Here is a 19,332-nt window from a genome sequence, read left to right on the forward strand (position 1 = left end):
TTGTCTGGGTTTTATTTTAATCCTTTCATTGTTTGGAATGCTTTTTAGCAAGTCTTCAAATTAGCTTTCTTTTGTGAACTCTCTAACCCACAGTTCTGTGTTCTCTTTGTATTTCTCTTAAGAGTTGAGCATCTCTGAGTATTTTAGATCTTTTTCCTGTCTTATCTGGGTTTAATTATCTCCTTATATTTCTTGTTTATATTGTGATCTGAGCTTCTCTCTTCCCTAAGATTTATTATTAGTCATCTCACATTTAGCTTTCCTTGACTTCACGCCAGTCCCATAGGGGTCTCACACAGGTGTCTATCTCTGAGATGTAAAGAAAATAGGTGTCAAAAGTTTTCTCTAGTTTTTATATTTCTTACTGAGTGGAAAGGAAGAAAAGAAATAAATTATTTTATGGTTTTTCCCTTGCTTTTAACTTCCATTTAGAAAAAGAACCTGCTTCACAGTTTGCTAAGTTACCTTTCTTACCTTTTTGAAGCGTAGCTTGAAGCTATTTAATTATAATAGAAAAAGGTTTAAGTATTTGATATTTTATCAATATTATTTTTAGAAACATTGCTTATATGATTTTTTAATTTTTAAAAATTATTCTTACGCAACCATTAGCAAGGAATGAAGGTGATATGTATATAATGAGTTGGATGGATATTTATAATAAATTATTAGGAAAGAAGCAAAGGATCATATTTATATTTTTTGCTTTGTATACCTTGGAATTTTGCCATTGTTTATAATTGAAAAAAGTACCAAAGAAGAAAATAATGCGTTTAATGGAAAAACTGAATAAACCAATATGTGAAATATAAAGTAGATAATTTAAAACATCAAATAGGAATTTTCATTTTGGATATTTGTAATAACTAGAACATTCTTGAATAGTTGTTTATTTTACTTAATTGAATTTTCTGCTTTGCCAGAAATTCTTTTTGTTTTTGCCCTTGTTACCGATGTACTTTATTCAAAGCATAATTTAAAAAGTTCTTAGATCATTGAGGAAATGTAATTTCTTGTGGTCTTTTTATGGCCATCATTTTGAATTCTTCACTCTCTTATAACAGTTGGCTTTCTAGTCAGTTGGATACCGTATTGATTCTGCATTGATGTTGCCTGTCGCATCTGTATGCTCCTTTGTAGAGCTACTGCCAGCACTTGTTGTCAGGCCTTTCCTTACCTATCAAGGTGATGGCAGTAGCTTCCTATCCTCTGTGTTTTCTTTGCTTTCTCAGCTTCCCATTTCTGTGTCTTACTCAATCAACTCTTTCTACATATTGCTGTTTTTTGTTTGTTTGTTTTTCCCTGTAGCTCATTTCTTATCACGTTATTCCCCTGCTCAGATTTCTCTGCTGGCATTTAAGGCCTCTGTCTTTTGGTTCTAATTTAACTTACCATATCAACTTCTCACTACTGTATTATTTTTCTTCTAAAGAGAACAATTTACTGTTTCCAGGATATGCTTTAGTAGCTTTCCTCAACAATGCTTTTGTTTATATTGTTCTTAAATCCAACATACTTCTTTTCTTATTAAGGTTGTTAAGAACTTTATTCTTTTTAATTTACATTTGCCACATTCTGCTTTTTTCATAAGTATTACCATACTTTTTACTACCTCGATTCTAGATTTTAAGCTCTGAGGGTAATATATGAGTTTCAGCCACAATGCCTTCTACCTTGTAAGGATTCAAATGTTAATTGAATTACAAAGCTCACTTAAATGTACAATCATAAAATATAATAAAACCAAAAGTTCTATTGACTTTGGAAGGTAGTCTTGAAATTACTGTATTGAATAAAGCCCTACGAATAAGCACTTCCTTTCTTATACTTTTAGGTTTTTACGTTTAAGTCTAATCTCAGTGAAATGAGGAGTTTGATTTTTTAATGTCCAGAGAGCTGAGATTTTGCTATAATTTTATTTGGGGGATTAAAAATAGACCATATACCTAAAAATTGACTTATTATGGGGGAGAAGTATAGAATTATTCATTGCTATGAATGGCATTTTTTAATAAAGCATCATTGTAAATAATTCATTTTTATTATGTCTGAACATCAGTTGGGTACTAGTTGGTAGAATAACAATGACCTTAAATTAGGAAACAAAAGAGAAAACAACAGTTCCATATCTTGTTGAGCTCATCTTTGGTTAGTTTTTAAAAGAATAGTTTTTAGTAGTTTTCAAGAACTAACCCAGTTAGCTATATAGAAATTGATATTATTTGTGGCATATGGATAGAAAAATATGATTTTAAGAAGATCCCATATTGAATGTATTGTTACCTCTATTGCTTTTGCATTTAAAAATTTCATTCTAACATGAAGAATTAGCATTAACGCTTTTTTGGTAAAATTATTTGAAATAAAGTAAAAAATTTACACATTGTGTTAAGGGCCATCATAAGAAAAATAAAAATATTTCACCTTTTCATTGAACAACATTTAAATAAAAAATTATCTAAGCTTCTCATTCTCTTCTTTAAGCTGAGATCAGTAATTGCAAACATATTTGTGACTTGTTTTTAAAAGCTGAACTTTTAACATAAATGTTATTTTGGTTTACATATTATTTAACACTGAAAAGCTACTAGATATGAATATTCTTTGTTGTAAACCAGTGGGTGCACTTTTGTATGTCTGAAAGATTATTACAGGTGGGCAGAAATGCTTGTTAATAGTTCCAGTGTCAAGTGTAGAAGTAGTAACAGCTTAGAGGGCAACATTATAATATTTGCTATTTGTTCTTTATTTTGTTAGATTTCTTATTACAGAGAACAAGAGGGCATGAACGCAGTTTAGGCAGATTTATTAGAAGAATGTTTTTAAACTGAGTTCTTTGGCATGTTTATGGACTTGAAGATGAAAAATATTTAGAACACAATGGATTTTTCTTAACATGAAGACTTTTCTAAAAATAGTCTAATTTTTATTAAGATTATAAAGCTAAATATTAAAATATTTATGCTCAGAAATCCAAGTACAAAATTATTTAAAATTTTTAAAATGAATATATTAGGAGATACTCTGTGCTAAATATATTTGTCGAATGAAAATTTTCTTAATGTCTTTATGCAATACTAATTTCTCTTTAAGTTTTCAAAAAATTAGTCTTAGTTGTTTATGCTACATTTTGTCAAATTGAAGCATTTCTTTAATTCCATAAAAGAATACAAAGTAAGGCAGGAGGAAACCGCTTCTTTGCCAAGATTTGACATTATGTCAACATAACATTATTATCAGAAATATATCACTGTTAAATTTGTCATGTAAACCTCAATGAATTCCTGCTATTGCATGGTTCTCATTTCCCCAAGGGATAAGGTATTCAGTAAACTAAATTGGATGAATTTCATTTATTTACATAAAAGTGGTATATTATTGAATTGGTTGTTTTCTTCACAGTCCAACATTTAATTTTTAATTATAGAAGACCACCTAATGAAAACATGTTTCTTTCAATGAGAGATTATTATTGAATGACATAAAAATTTTTTATTTAAAAATGAGTTGCTACTTGATTTAGTGAATACAGTATGAAAAAACAATAAAGAATTGTCCAGTTAACCCATTACAAGGGAGCAAGTATTTGCCTACTTTAAATAACTTATTGCTGTTTTTCAGGTACAGTGATAATTAGCACTCATCAATAGATTATTAGATTATAACAATTGGAAAATACTTGTGTGATATGAGATTCTCAAACCTGATATCTATAGTTAGGATTAGTAATTTCACAGTTTTCTAACATGAATTGGGGATTGGAGGCAAAATGCTTTAAATTTAATTACGTGGTGTAGAGTAAAAAAATTCACAAGATTTATTGCCACTTTAATGACTTTGAGAGTTGAAAAGGACTACTATATTTGGAAACACTTGGGAGCTCTGAGAGTGTAGGAACATTGTGTAAATTGTATGACTCTAAAGTTGTTATGTTTCTAAAGTTAGAAAGAGTTGGCTTTTCTATAATGACATAAAGGCTTTTTTTTTCCTTCCTTGTATTCAGATTTTAGTAGTTAACTTCTGTTATACAAAAAGGCTGACTTGAATAAAGTTAGGATGTCTATTTATTTTAATGCACTGGTTTTTGCCAGTATACTGTATTTCCAGAGCATTTGGGTTAACTCAACCAAAGTGAGGAAGGAGGAAAGAAGCCTTAGTTTTCTTCCTTCCTTTTATTGTCAGTTCATTTGTATATTATAGGCATAGTGCCCTTGATCTTAGAAAATCAGTCTCTTTTTCATAATAAACTTGAATTTCAGAAGTTTCCCTATCTTGATGTGCATATACACGGTTGTTTGTTTTTTGGTTCTTGAATTTTAAAATCCTGATAAATCCTACAATTTCCTACATTCCAAAAAGGATAAAGTTTCATATATAGTTCATTATTTTTGATGAATCAAATATTATATAGCAAGTAGACTATGCTAGAAAACATAATATAGTGGTATAGAAAATCCTGGATCATTTTGGTTGCTTGGAGCCCATAATTTTGCTTTTTATGTTAAAATGCTATTCCAGTTGTTAACATATAGATATAGTTTGTGGCTTAGAAACAATACACTTTATAAAAAAAAAGAGCAAGGATACCTGTGTCAGTTATATTTTAAAGTTATACAGTGTTTTAAGGCTATGTATTTATTCTTTAGAAAATATGACTTACATAAATATCTTCTGTTGGACATAATATTGACAAAATATACACATGATATTACCTTAACAAACTGCCATGCAACAAATACATTAAGTAATGAAGAAATTGAATATATATGACCTAATCTAATCTTGACATTTACATTGAAAATTTACAACATAACCAGTACTTAAAATGTTTTTCTTATATTTGGCAGTAATTTTTTACAGTTTAAATTTAAAACTTCTGAGTGTGGGTTTGGTGAAACTTAGCCTTTTCCCTAGTCTGTGACAACCTGAGGTACTAAACATTTTTCTCTAATTTCACTATCTTCAAAGGTAATTTTTTTGTTTCTTTTAGGATCTATCCAAGAGTTGTGTATTACAGCATTATTAGGCATGGGATCAGCTTCTACTATGGAAACAACTCGCTTTTTCATTTTACTTTTCAAGACCTTTTGAAATTTTTGTCTAGTAAATGCATATAATAGAGGATGAAATATAGTTGTTCCATAACCCATGACTAGAAAACACAACCTTAATTTTACTAAAAGGTCACTTGGGCCTAAACATAAAATGGTGGTATTTAAAACAGAAATTGGTGTCCAGCAGAGAAGAAATGTAGAAATAATCAATAAAGACATTTTGAAGACCCTCTTTTGCCTTTCTCGTCGTTCACGGTGTCGTTTCATAGCTCGCCGGAGGGCAATTATTACAGAGACTGAAGTTCTAACACCAAAGACTACATTTCTCCCACCACTGCTTTGTGACATGTCTGTAGTCTCGTGTTGTGTGGTTAGAGAAATCGTCTTTTTCTTTCTTGCTTTCTTCTTCTGCCCTGTTGAGAATCTTGTGCCTATTCGAATATTGAGGGCCTGAAGTATTTTGCTGTATGTGATTAACATTACTATGACAGTGAAAAAGAATATTGGGATCTGTACTAGCAGGTGATAATACATTCCCAGTTCAGTGTAGTATTCATTCGTACTGACACACAGAAGTGTCTTGTTTTCCCATGTATTTCCACTTTGAAGGCTGAAAAAATTTACCTCAATAAAGGGAATCAGGAATGAGAAAAATGAAAAAATCCAAATGGATATCATTAGCATTACAGCTCTGCCCATTGTCAGAATTCGGTTTGCAGGCTTTACAGAGATGTCATATCTGTCCAAAGTGATAGCAAAAACGTTGATTGCTGTTGAGACACTTGTAAAAGATACACAGGCCTCATGGAAACAGCAGATGAGAGCAGTGTTACTCTCCAGTGAAAGCAGAAGAATAACTATAGTTAGAGGAATACATCCCACACAAATGATTACATCAAGTACATGAAGATTCATCGTAATAATGTTACTGACAGAGTTGATTAAGTTGGATTTCATGCAGTAAAGTACCAATACGGTGAGGTTGCTGCCAAGTCCCAACACAATTTCTAACATAAGAAATCCGGTGAGAGACACTTGAAAGCTTAATGGATATGATAGTGGTTGGTACATATTGGTGTTGATGTCATCAATGTCATCTCGCACTGTAATGTTAGATTCAGACTGCATGTTGATTTCCAGAATGGGAGAAAAACACATTCTTTTGGAGCAGTTGGTTTTTTCCCTAGAAAGTGAAATAGAATAAACTATTTGATATTTGGCAATTTAAATGACGTACAAAACCTGTGTTCTTTGTAAAAAAAATTTTTTATTGTGTACTTAGTTTAATTTTTAAATTTATAAACTATTAATGGAAAATGTAGAATTAGAAAACATCAAGGTTTGCATTGTTTTGATGTAAAAGGAAATTGGGTTCCCCATTTGAAGAAATAACTGTACTGGGGATTGCTCCTATATAGTTCAAAATTGTTTACTAAACTAAAAAGGTTTTCCTTATTTGGGTTTTTCAAGGTTATTATTTGAGATACAGTATATTTTTGTATAATAAAACTACCCAGTATGCAAAACTAATTTTAGCCCAGTGTTTTAAGATTTCATTTTAAAATGTTGTGAGTAGGTGGAAAATAAACGCTATTTTAACATGTTGTAGCACAATTAGTGTAGGTATAATTATTCCCATGAGATTTCAAATGAACAGGACAAATGTTTACTTAAAATGACAAATGGCACAGAGCACTAGTTTGTTTTAAACCACTTTGTCCGTGTTCTTGATTGAAATTCATATTCAGCAGTCAACAGTGTGTTTGGGGTTATCTGGAGTTATTTCCCACTGAAGTAGGCAAATGATAAATATTTCATATTTCTAAGTGAAAGTGCTCACTGAACTTTATAACAATCAAACTTATAAAAATTGGAAAAAAAAGGACATTATTTTGAAGTAAAACACCACAGACCTTAGTAAAAGAGCACTAATCACTCTTATGAATGAATGATTTATTTTGTGACCACACCCTTTCATATCTTGTAGAAGGAGAAAATTGAAATTTAATATCATATTAAGAAATAGCCATTTTTAAGGTGGTTTAAAAGAATGCATCAGTTGATTTTATTAAACAGAATTTTTAAAGCAAAAAATGAAATTTTAGGGAAAAGGAGTGTCTGAAGCCCATTTTCTGAGGAATCTATTAAAGTTACACATTTCCTGTGAAACCTTTTGTGTAAATCACCCAGTGTATATCATTTTGAGGAAAATTAAAAGAAAAAAACCAAACTCTTGCTAATTCATGTATATCTATGTTTTAATATATAGAAGTTTAGAGTAATTTATAAAAATAATGTCTGATTTGCTGGGCTAAAATGTTAGTAATTAGTATATTTAGTTAAAATATAAAATCATACAACCAACTATATTTCACATTTCAAGTACAGCATTTTGCCTGCAAAATCATAACAAATTATAAAAGCTAATAATTTTCAGAACTCATGTTAGCCTTTCACTTGATGTAACCTTTGACAAGTTTTAGAATATAGTTTTATTTATGCATATTATTTTAAAGGTAGTGTTTCAGAAACACAAATGCTAACATTATTAATTTCTTTTGAGCTTACCAAAGGCATATATTTGGGTAAGTGAAGGTCTTAGCCAGCATTGAAATCCTATAAAAATGGAAAATTTTAAAGTGTGCCAAATTTTCTGAACTGACAGATTAAACATCAGGTCTTTGTCACATCAGTTAGATTTAGAATTAAATAAAGCAGGAGTGTCAATTTAGATGATAATTAAGGAAAATGCATCTACTCTAGAGCAAGATTCTTTTCTCTTGTAAATGTTAAACAGTGTCGTGGGGTGCATGCATCTTCTGACCTACCTGTTTGCTGTTGCCTTATGGGCCTTTTGGCTCACTATAGCAGTTTTTCACAATATGATACATGATGTCATTAACAGATTTGGACATGAATTTTTACCTGACAACAGTGAAGTAGCTGTGTTTTATTTCATGTCTTGTAGGAATTCTTTCATTTTTCTCTCCAGTACTTCAACTGCATGAATTGTGAGATTTAGTTGGCTGATGAATTTCTAAAGACCAGTACAAAATACTTGTGTTTGTTTTGCCTTAAAAAGTCACGACCGAGAGAAACTTCCTCAAATGATAGGAATTGTTTCCCTTTGAGAGAATATGGGATGATGTCTCTTTATTTTCCAGAACATGTGAAAACAAAAGAAACATAAGGTTTCTAGCTTCTAAAATGTACTTAGACATCCTTTTGTTACAAATGTAAATCTGTTTCTATAGCAGTCCTCATTATTTTGAAATGATTTCTTGGTCACATAACTTGGTTATAAGTCCAGTCCATGTTCTCTTGATAAAAACCATCTGCTGTTTAATTTGGTTTGTTTTCATTAGAAGAGGATACATAATTGGTCATAAAACTCAGATGGAAAAATCCTTTAGTAATATCAATTGATACGAATATCTGAATATTTAGCGCAGAAAAATACTTGCTAAAGCTTCATTTAGCTTGCTGGTAATGTATATCATTCTCTTGGCAATCCATGTTTCATTGTTTCTTCAAGAATTGGTGGCTCCACAATTTTGGTATGTTAAATTATAAACTCCCCCTTTAAAAATGCTCACCATTTTGTTTTCAGGCTTTTACAGTTATATTTTCATTTTGTGGCTGTTTTATATAGCATCTTCTTAGGATGGTTACTGTCGATGTGTTATATCCCAGCAGTAACGTAGACCTATACTCTCTGGTTTTAACTCCTTAATGTCTTAAAATCATTGTTGCAAGAATATCCTGCAGTTTGTGGTTCAGACAGCTAGGGAGGTGATGGGTCAGATGCATTCTTCATATTGTCAGTTGTAAATACTGAATTAGCTGCTTTGGGCCCTTGTGAAAAAGAAAAAAAAATGGTTAAGGAATAGGGTTCCTAATAATTTCCTATTAATTGAAAGTTACTTTAGTTGTGTTTATTTAACACCATACACAGTATTTTTTATCAAAGTAAGCAAACTGTATTATTAGAGCCATAGTTATGCATAAATTTAACGGTTTCTTTAAATATTCTCTTTTCCTAACAAAGACTGTAAGTATAATATTTAGTAATAGAGTTAACATTACAAATATTACCATGAAAGAAAAGCTGTATTTTTTAAACCAATTTCTGCTCTCATTTTAGAAGTTAACCTGTATTTTCAGAGATTATGAGCAATTAGCATACATTAAACATACTGTCATTCCCTCTTATCTTTATAATAAATTTTAAAGTATTCCCTGCTGTAAAATATTGTCGCTTGCTTATCAGCACATGGTTTGAATTTTAACTGATTAAAACAGATTCCATGATAAAACACTATAAATTTCCATCGATGAACTGTTCATGTAATTGAAATGTAAAGGGTGATGTAAAAGGTGACTGCAAATTAAATAATTTTCAATGAGCATGCCCAATAATAAACCTAAAATTGAGTAATAAATAATAGCTAAATAGTAAAACTGATTCTTTCAAGAAATATAAGCATTTTTTGAACACTTCAGAAAGACTAGTGATGAAATTAAGGATATTCAGTATATCTGAAGTGACTTAAAAAGCTGATATCTATCTTCATAGTGATTCAACAAAGAATATTCTTTGTATTTAACATTGCATCCTAAAAAAATACATTTAAAACATATCATGTCTTAAAATAAATAGATCTAAAAGATACATGTTTAGCAATAAGTAGAATTAAGCAAATAAACTCTTAAAATCTAGGCTGAAATTTTTCAAAGTAATTTTACCCCACTATGCTGGTTCAAAAGCAGCTGAATACTATAATAAGGAACACATCTTACCTCTGCTAAAGATTTGATAAATTCTTGATGTAGTTGAAGCATTTCCAGTTTTGATTGATTCATTTTGTTCACTGGTTAGTAGAGGACTGGGGGAAGAGGGTCATAAACACCTCTTCGAAAAAGACCTTAATGAAAATGTGTGTCTGTACTGTGCCATTGTTTCAGCAGTACTGCTAATGTATGGAACATGTAGTGCTGCTTGGAGGCTGCTGCAGTCTCTCACTCTTCCTACTGTGGAATCAATAAGCATCTGAAAATACATAATGAAAGTAATTTAACATACTGAAGGCTTCTTGTCTCCAGAGACAGCACTTAGATTCAGTCTTTCTAAAAAGGAATGGCACTGCTTTTCAGAGGAAAGCCTGTTCTGGGCAGCTTTTGCAGAATGACAGCCTACCTTGTGGCTTCTCTCCACTGCAGAGAGATGCAGTGCATTCACTAATTTTGATTGGTCAGTTGTATTGGGCTTAAATTGTGCTTCATATGTATAGCAGGGATTCCCCCCCCACTGTTTTATATAAGGATGCTTTTTTAAAAGGCTGTAGTTATAAGTGGTTGTGTGTTGCTCTTAAATAGAACAGGAGTAAATTAGTCTTTAAAAAAATGCGTATTCTGGTTTGTTGTTCACTTTTGCCAAACATTAAAAAGATACAGGGTGGTGGTGTTGGGGGGGGGGCAAGAAAGAATTACATAGTAAAATGTATATATTCTTTTTAAAGCCTCGGATAATTGCACTTGAAAATATTTTAGTTGTATATATGTTTTTTTGTTGAGATTCTTTGTTCTACAAATAGAAGGGCACTGCATCTTTACTGTGAACCACATTGAATTTCAACTAGTTTGTTTGTATTCAGGTCATCTTCTCTGTGTATTCCAAATTGTTGTGAACATCTCAAGGTGTTAAATATTATTATGACTGCAGTAGTCATTCATTCAGGTATTCATTCATTCATTCAAAATATTAATAAAGCTTGATTTAAGGTGATTACACCCTACAATTTTTTTTTTAATTCCACTGCTATTAGTAGAGTCTCAGTATGAAAAGATTTAATCATGTGCATTACTTTTGATATTACTATTCAGTCTTCACCTCTGGTAACCCGTGCTCAGTAGATATGTACCGATCATGTGCCATCATGTTTTATTTCAACTGCTGTTTCTGTTTTTAACATGGGTACTTTTAGTGGATTGCTATACTCTAATGCTGTATGCTAATGTTATTGGGTAAATATATTGGTAAAGGAAAAAGGAAGTTAATTACATGTCTTCATAAGTTACAAAGCTAAATTATTTTAAGATATGCTGTCAAAAGAATTAAAAACAATGGTGTAGATAACAAAATATTACTTTAAATTTAAATTTCTGTTAATTTTGGTTACTTATGAATAATTTTCTATTTTCAATATTGAGGAACACATTGAGGAAACCTTTTTCTTAGACTTGAGTATATAACGTGGCTGGATTCTATATCTCTTAACAAAACAGAAGTCATTGCAAATCACTGAATTATTAGAATATTGATTACCTATTTCCGTTATTTTAGGAATGTTAGTGATGTGCATTTTTTAAAATATGTGCTAGGTTTTTAGTTTGTAATTGAAGTTACTGTTTATAATTTTGAAAATCAGTATACATTTTAATCTTCCACTGCTAATGTTTAAGCTGCACAGGGGGCTGGCTGAATAGTATATGAGCTGTGAGTTGCATTTCCACAGAAGTTGAGAGTAATGTGGTGGAAAATTTTGCTGTGAATTTCTACAGTTTTCTGCAGAGCTTTGGGTGGCAGGGCTTTGATAATGATAAAAATTAAAATATTGTGCTACTTTTCATGCATTTTGAAAATTGGAGAAAAGGATCTTAGAATGCCAGCCATGCTGAAAGGTGTGCACATGCACACATATAGTGTTGTTTGCAGCTTAAAACTAAAAGTAAAGATATCAGTTGAAACTTGTGGTAGAGACGAGAAGTTATTAACATAGTGAAATACATATAGTGCTTTTCTCCCAAAGAATTCAAGTATTTGCTTACATTTATTGTCAAAATATCACCATGAAGTAGAGGAAACAAAGGCAAAGAGAAGTTTAATGACATGAGAAGGTGTAGGTAAGTTAGTCAGTCTAGGTAAGTTAGAAGTCTGCAAACCCCCTTCTAACTATATATAGCTGGCCCTCTCTCTTTGGAAAATTCTGAGGGTAGTTTTGACTTAGAATTGGATGATTTGGGTTCAGTCACTACTTATTAGTTACATGACTTTTGATAAGTCAAGCATTCTCTGGGTCACGATATAGCTTTGACTTTTTAAATTGATGTTATATTTCTGTGTTTTGTTTAGCTCTCTGTGAGACAGTATTTCCAAGTTATACTCAGACTGTTTTGAAAAAATAAATTCTGGGATCTCTGTAAGACATAATGACAGCAAGAAAGTTCAGGTCTAGACAACACCTTTTATTCCCTGTGACTTGTGGTTAGGGATACACAAGATATTACAAATAATGGTTACTTCTTACTGCATACAATGCTTAGTATATTTTTCTTTTTCTTTCTTATTTTATTTTTTGGTCGTGCCACGCAGTTTGCAGGGTCTCAGTTCCCCGACCAGAGGCTGAACCTGGGCCATGGCAGTGAAATCCCCGAATCCTAAGTACTACCAGGGAACTCCCCTATAATTTTCTTTTTTAAAACCACAAATTGGTTTGATGATTATAAGGTTCTTTGATCTCTTAGCAGGATAATTCTAAATTCCTTTGTTTTTAACAAAGAAGAAGATATCTAAACCCCTTGAGTGAGAATCAGATTATATTCTTTTCATGAAAAAAATTAATATCAAATTATAAACATCAGAATTTACAGATTCTTACTTCCATAGCAACAGATTTTCACAATTTTGCATTTAATATATTTTGTATTCATATAGGACACTAATTTTGAAAAATGCTGTAATTAGTGATTTAAAACCAAATGTTACAAAATCATTTTATAGATTACTTATTAATTCGTTAATAATAACCTGGGAAAGCAGTTTAAGTTTCCTAATAATAACTAAGCAACAGATGTGAATCTAACACTCACATATCTCTATTAAAATCCCTCTTCACAAGCTGTGTTTTTCTTTAAGTTAAAAACATTTTGAGTTTTATTTAGTTTAGGAACTAAAATTCCTGATATGGGAGTCCTTGACTTTTAATTTTATATATTTGCCTCCTTAAGTTTGGACAACTTTGAGTATGAGAGAGTAATTTACTGTTCACATTTAAATTTACTGTTCTTATCAGATCATTCTTATCTAGCTTGTGTCTGGCTCTAATGCTACAGAATTTTTGATGATTTTGAATTTGTAAATAAAAAAACCTCAACTTTGTGAAATATTGGAATTAACCACAACTGACAGTGCTTTGAAACTATTTGCAAAGTATATATGCAAAAGCAGTTTCTAATTGCTGAAAAATCACTTTTTAAATTGTATTGCTTCAAGAGTACTTTTTCAGTGAATACTTAACATAGCTAACTCTCAACTCTCTCTGATACTAGAGGCCAAGGTAGAAAGGATTATTTCAGTTTAAAGCCAATTCAAAAATTTCATTTGGCTTCTCAACTTTAAATTTCTATCACAACAAATGTTTTACCAGAAAAATAGAAATGGACCATCTGCTGAAACCTCCCTCAAGTGGGGAGTAGCCAGGGTAGTAGAGAGTCAACAATATTGGTGATTCATTATCTATAAAAGAGGATAATTGAAAACTGATTATAATTGGATAAAGTACATGCATCAGAATTGTATGTCTTAACCGAAAAACTCCAGCATTCTTCCCCATCCTTCCCTATCTCACCTAAGTTGGGCATTTAAAATTTTTCATTTTTATTTTTTACAGTATGTGATTGTAAGTCATTTGCCAGCATCTATTACAGCAATGAATACATGGCATTTCTTTCCTTTTTTCTCATCTAAACCTCGATTTTGGACCCTGTGACTATTACTACTTAATCTCCGTCTGTTGTCCTACTGTTGGCATGTTGTTTGGGGCCCTTGTCCAAATTATTACGACCCATGACCCTAATTTTCTGGCATGCTCTTTTGACTGCCTTATACCCCTTTTTGCATTTTTAAATATTACGGATTTTGTTGATGTTTTTCTCATATTTCCATCAAAGAATTACACACACATGTTTATGCTTTTTTTTCCCACATTGGTTTCTCTTTCTGTTGCTGCTTCATTTTTCTTATAATTCTTCTATTGTAGGTTATTATGCAGGATCAAATTCATTTCTGTGTTCTGAAACCAAGTCAGCTGATTAACTAGATTATATATTTAACAAAGCTATGGCAAATCCCTTCTTATGTGCTCTTATGAGTCCTTTGCTTATTTATTATCCTTGTTTATTTTTAGTAGAGAGAAATATTGATACAATTATTTTTTGTATATTGACCTTGTATCCTGCAACTTCACTAAACTCGTATATTAGTCTTGGGAACTTTTTTTGTGAATACCATGGTATTTTCTGTACAGACAATTAACGTTGTCTACAAATAGAGACAGTTTACTTCTTCTTGAACCATGTGTAACTTTTATTTCTTTTCTTGCCTTATGCTACTGTGTAGGACCTCTGGTATTAGATTTGATAAAAGTGTGTTGGGAGAAGCATTCTGCCATGGGCCCTGAGCATCCCTGAAGGTCCTAGGGCATGCTGGGGATTGCTGGGCATGCTAAGAATGAAAAGACCTGACTGTTCTTTACCTGGTCCATTTCTCAGGGTTGTGTTGGAAGCTAGCCACTTGGAGGGATGCAATAATAACTCCCCAAAGAGCAGACTTGCTTCTGCTTGTTATAAAAATGGTAAATTGTCCAGCACAGTGTTCTTTGGCTGTGATGCAAACCTACTGTATCCAGAGTATCCAAGCAGGTCCCTCTGCCAGGAGGACTTGGATAGGAAAGTGAACTGTCAAAGTGACATGTTCTCTCATACTGCTTGCTGTGTCTTCTGCCAGTATACATGACAGAAACAAGCTAGCTTCATAGCCTGCAAATAGGGTAAAATCCTAGACCCTTCATGATTTCTGACAATATTGGCAACAAAGACATGTTGACTGATACATGGCTTCCTACAAAAGAGAAGACAAGGGCCCTTGTGGGCTGGTTTAGAGAGCATGAAATGCAATAGCAAATGCTCTTGTTTAAGTGGTGGGCTAGTAGATCTTTTACTGACTTACGTGTTAATGAGTTCTTAGAGGCTAAGCAGTTAAATGAAGCTGCCCAAATGGTACTAATGGTTGTTGCTCAGGCTCCAGGCTATAGGAAGAAATAATGTAATTACATCTGTGAGGCAGCAAGCCTCTGGGCCTCCATAGAAGGCAGTATGACTGTAGCTACTGAATCAAGGGCTCCCCGGAGCTAAAATAAAAGGCGTTCAGCAATGAGGATACAGAGCTTTGGATAGACTTAATACGTTATAAGTTCATTTGTTGAGTCCAAGTAGGCAGCTGCTTGAAATTGGATGTAGCTGCAAAGTCTTGCTTATTGGTGCAGAGCTTCTTTTTCCCTTTGTGCCCTCTGATTCCTCTCCCTCTCTGATCTAACCTCAGCTGCTTAAAATAAAAGCCAAGTATGGCAGGGGAGCGCGAGGAGAGGGGAGAAATTCAAACTTTTTTAGCTCTGTTGGATAGAGGTGCCCAAGCACCCTCCAACCTGGTCCTGTGGGGAGAAAGCACAGTAGGTGGCAGGGAGGCCGAAGGCACCGGACTGCAGGGTGGAGCTGTTGCAGCACGCACGTGGGCAGCTCAACAGCCCCTAGGCCCAGGGGCTCAGAGGAGTTTGGAGGCATGTGGGAGGAAGCGGCGCTGACCGCGGGGCGAGGAACCAGCAGGAGAAAAGCCTCCCACCACCTCAGCCCTCTTCTACAAGCCAGCCCCCCACTACTCTACGCCCCACGCTCCTGGTCAGAAAATAACGTCGTCTGCTGGCTAGTCCCTTGTATGTGTGTGTGAAAGTCCTTAGTTTGTGTTCCTGCGGGGGGGGGGTGGACGGTGGGTGGCACTCAAATTCAAGAAAAGCTAAAGTGTGGGTGGAGCCTCTGGGCTTATTCATGTACTGTTCTTCTGGCTTCCCCTGGCAAATATGTATTTGGTATTGATGTTTTTTACATGCTTATGTTGTGAAGGTTTGTAAATTAACAGGAGATTGCCCCATTCACGGGCTCCTGCATGTCCCCTCCCCGGTGATCTAGCACAATGTACCATCCCAGGAGGAAAGAAGAAAACACAGCTTTAGTTAAATAAAGACTTTGCGGCTGCTAAAGTGCTCAGGCCATTTCTTAGCACAGCAGTGCCACCTGCCTGATCCAGCTGCCAAGTGCACCTCTTTTGAACAGGCCTACTGCTACGGTCTTGTTAAAACCAGTCACCTGACCCATAGGTGCCTTGTGACTCTCTGGCCTGATGTCACTTGGACTTGACAACTAACAAGGAAAGGGCCCAATAGGCTTCATTGAAGGTCAAATGAACAAATGAAAATGGTTTATTCAAGGGTGCAGCTGGCCTCGCCTTAGTGTAATCTTGGTTTTGCATGAAGGGGTGGAAGTGAACCCTTTTGGGGGAAACCTTTTCTTTCATTCCATCACCTGAAGCAAACCACTGGTTCACTGGGGTCCTTGATGCACAGAAGTTCCTGTGAATACCTAGACCTGGTTGACTGATAGTTCGGCCAAGTTATAAGCTGATGGTATCCATTGTGCTGCTGCAGCTGTTCAGTCTCAGTGCCAGCTCCAGAAAACCGAGAGTGGATGTGATCCCTCTGTTCCATCCTCATAGCTCTGAGCAATACTCTTGATTAACGTTGTTGTATTTTTACTGAGTCTTGGGCTGTTGCCTATAGCATAGCCTTCAGATGTACCAGTTGGAAGACAGGTTAAAAACATCTCTCTTTGGGGCTGCACAGTATGGACCAAATCGCAGCCACCGGTCAGTTTGTGTCACTCAAGCCTGTACATCCCAATTGCTCCCATTTCCACTTGGATCCATTATCAAAAACAGCAAGATACCCACTATAGTAGACTGGATAACCGTGGTGTTCTAAGTTTTAGGAAAGGGAACTTCTCAATGTGTGTCACTCACTTCCACTTGTACTGGAATTCCTTTTCCTCCCCTAGGCATATAGGGTTTTTTGCTGCTTCCTTTTCATAGCTCGAATGGGTTTTCAACAATGTTCAGAAAATCAGAGGGTTTGTTGCACTTCCCTCAGTGGTTTTAGACTTTTATTCTCCCATGCATTAGAGATGGTAGAAAGGATCTAGGCTGAACTTCATGCCTTTCTCTCAGTGGTTGCTCTTCTCATCCCCAAGCATGAGGGATGCTTTCTCAGACCTGTCACTCTGCACCTGGTCTTTGTGTGTGTGTGTGTGTGTGTGTGTGTGTGTGTGTGTGCGCGCGCGTGTGCACGTGCGCGCAAACCTGGTGAGGTCTCTGAAGAACCTGTGAATGGGTATGCCTTCCCTTGTGTTTGTGGCCTCCATGGGTTCTATATTTTCTTGCTAGCACAAACTCAGCCTTTAGGAATTCATTAACAATTTTAGCTGAATTATTCTTCCTGGTGTCCAGGATTGTCTTCCCCAGGTACTCAAGTGCTCATGCCCCCATTTGTCCTTCAAGGTACCTGTTTTTCTTTAGAGTTTGGGTTGGTTGGTTGCCCTGTAACCTCAGGTCTCCTGGCAGCTATTTACCTTGATAATATAGATTAAATTCATGACCCTACTTGGTCATAGTAGATTACCCTTTTAGATATTGCATGATTTTATTTGCAGTTATTTTGATGAAGTATTTTGCCTATATGTTCATATTTTGCCTATATGTTCATGAGGGATATTGGTTTGTCATTTTCTTTTATTGCTTTTTTTTTTTTTGGTCTGGTTTTCGAATCAGGGCAATAATGTCAGATTCATAATGAGGTGAAAATGTTTCTTCTTCCTTTAGTTTTAAAAACATTTGTGTAAGATCGGTACTGGTCCTTCCTTAACTGTTTGATAGAATTCACTAGAGAAGATGAATGAGCCACAAGGTTTTATGTTGTTAAAGCTTTTAATTATAAATTCAAGTAATTTAATAGATTCAGATTTTTTATTTTTCTTCTGTCTGTTTTGGTGATAAGTATCTTTCAAGTAAATTGTTATATCATTTAATTTGCCAAATTTATTGGCATTAATTTATTTTTAACATTTTGTCATTATATTCAAATATTAGCAGGATTGTACTGATACCTTCCCTTTCATTACTGATATTGGAAATATGTATCTTCTTTTTTCTTGGTCTCTTTGCCTAGAGGTTTATCAGTTTTGCTAATCTTTTCAATAACCAGCTTTTGGTTTCATTGGTCTTAATGAATAGTGTTCTTATAGTTCTTTTTCTGTTTTATTGATTTCTGCTCTTTAGTATTTCCTTCCTTCTACTACTTTGGTGAAAGTTTATTTAACAACTTTAAATCTCTTTTTGTCAAATATTTTAATCACTCAGTATGTTCTCTAATTTTCTAATTTCCATTGTATTTCTTTGTTGACACATGGGTTATTTAAAAGTGAGTTTTTCAATTTCCAAATATTTGGTGATTAAAAAAAATTTTTTTTGTTAGTGATTTCAAATTCAATTCCATCACGATCAGAGAACATACTTTGTACAATTTCAGTTTTAAAAAATCTGTTTTGGTTTGTGTAATGGCCCAGAATATGGTCTGTCTTAGTGAATGTTCCATGTACTCTTGAAAATAATGTGTTTTATCCCATTGTTGGGCATAGTGTTCTATAAATGTCAAATAGGTCAATTTGATTGATAATACAGTTCAAGTCTTTTCTTGCCTTACTGATTTTCTGTTTATTTGTATTATTAGCCTTTTACTGAAGGTAACTTTTTACTGAAAGAGGAGATATGAAGTTCCCAACTATAATTCTGAATTTATCTATTTCTCCTTTCACTTTTTCCAGTTTTTGCATCATGTATTTTTATTGAATTCATGAACATTTAAGAGCGTTATGAATTATATGTCTTTATCCCTAATAATAACTGCTTGTTCTGATGTCTGCTTTGTCTGGTATCAATGTAGTTACTCCAGGTTTGTTTTGATATGCTTTACATCATATATATTTTCAACTCTTCTGTGTCTTTATTTTTTAAGGTGTGGTGTGTTTTCTGTGGATAGTAATAGTTTGTTTTTGCTTTTCTTCCATTCAGATTTCTCTCTTTTAATTGGAGTGCAGAACATTCACATTTAATATAATTTTCCATGTGATTAGGTTTAAGTCCTCCACTTGGCATTTTATTTGTTTTATGTGTTCTTTTTCATTTTTCCTTCCTTTTCTACCTTCTTTTGGATTAAGTAACTTCTGCTATTCCACTTTTACTATTACAAATGATGGAATAGGAAAAATTACTATTTTTAGTAATTAATGATTAAATAAAATGGAATAGTAAGTAGTCTATTGACTTATTAGCTATATCTTT

The 19,332-nt window shown here is 33.6% G+C and overlaps 2 protein-coding genes across 3 annotated transcripts in view; one reads left to right on the forward strand and one right to left on the reverse strand.

Moving 5' to 3' along the window:
• Window positions 1–19,332, forward strand: part of COG5 (component of oligomeric golgi complex 5) — a 283,839-nt gene that overhangs the window by 69,127 nt on the left and 195,380 nt on the right. The gene's annotated exons all lie outside the window — the stretch shown is intronic.
• On the reverse strand, window positions 1,443–10,385 carry GPR22 (G protein-coupled receptor 22). The gene is made up of 3 exons (XM_060020247.1): window positions 9,855–10,385; window positions 7,980–8,909; window positions 1,443–6,237 (listed from the first exon to the last, which is right to left on the reverse strand). Exon 3 carries the CDS (start codon window positions 6,210–6,212, stop codon window positions 4,911–4,913), a length of 1,302 nt encoding a protein of 433 aa, XP_059876230.1. The 5' UTR covers window positions 6,213–6,237; window positions 7,980–8,909; window positions 9,855–10,385; the 3' UTR covers window positions 1,443–4,910.

This window comes from Delphinus delphis, chromosome 9 (genome assembly GCF_949987515.2).
Source record: "Delphinus delphis chromosome 9, mDelDel1.2, whole genome shotgun sequence".
Lineage (NCBI taxonomy): Eukaryota > Metazoa > Chordata > Mammalia > Artiodactyla > Delphinidae > Delphinus > Delphinus delphis.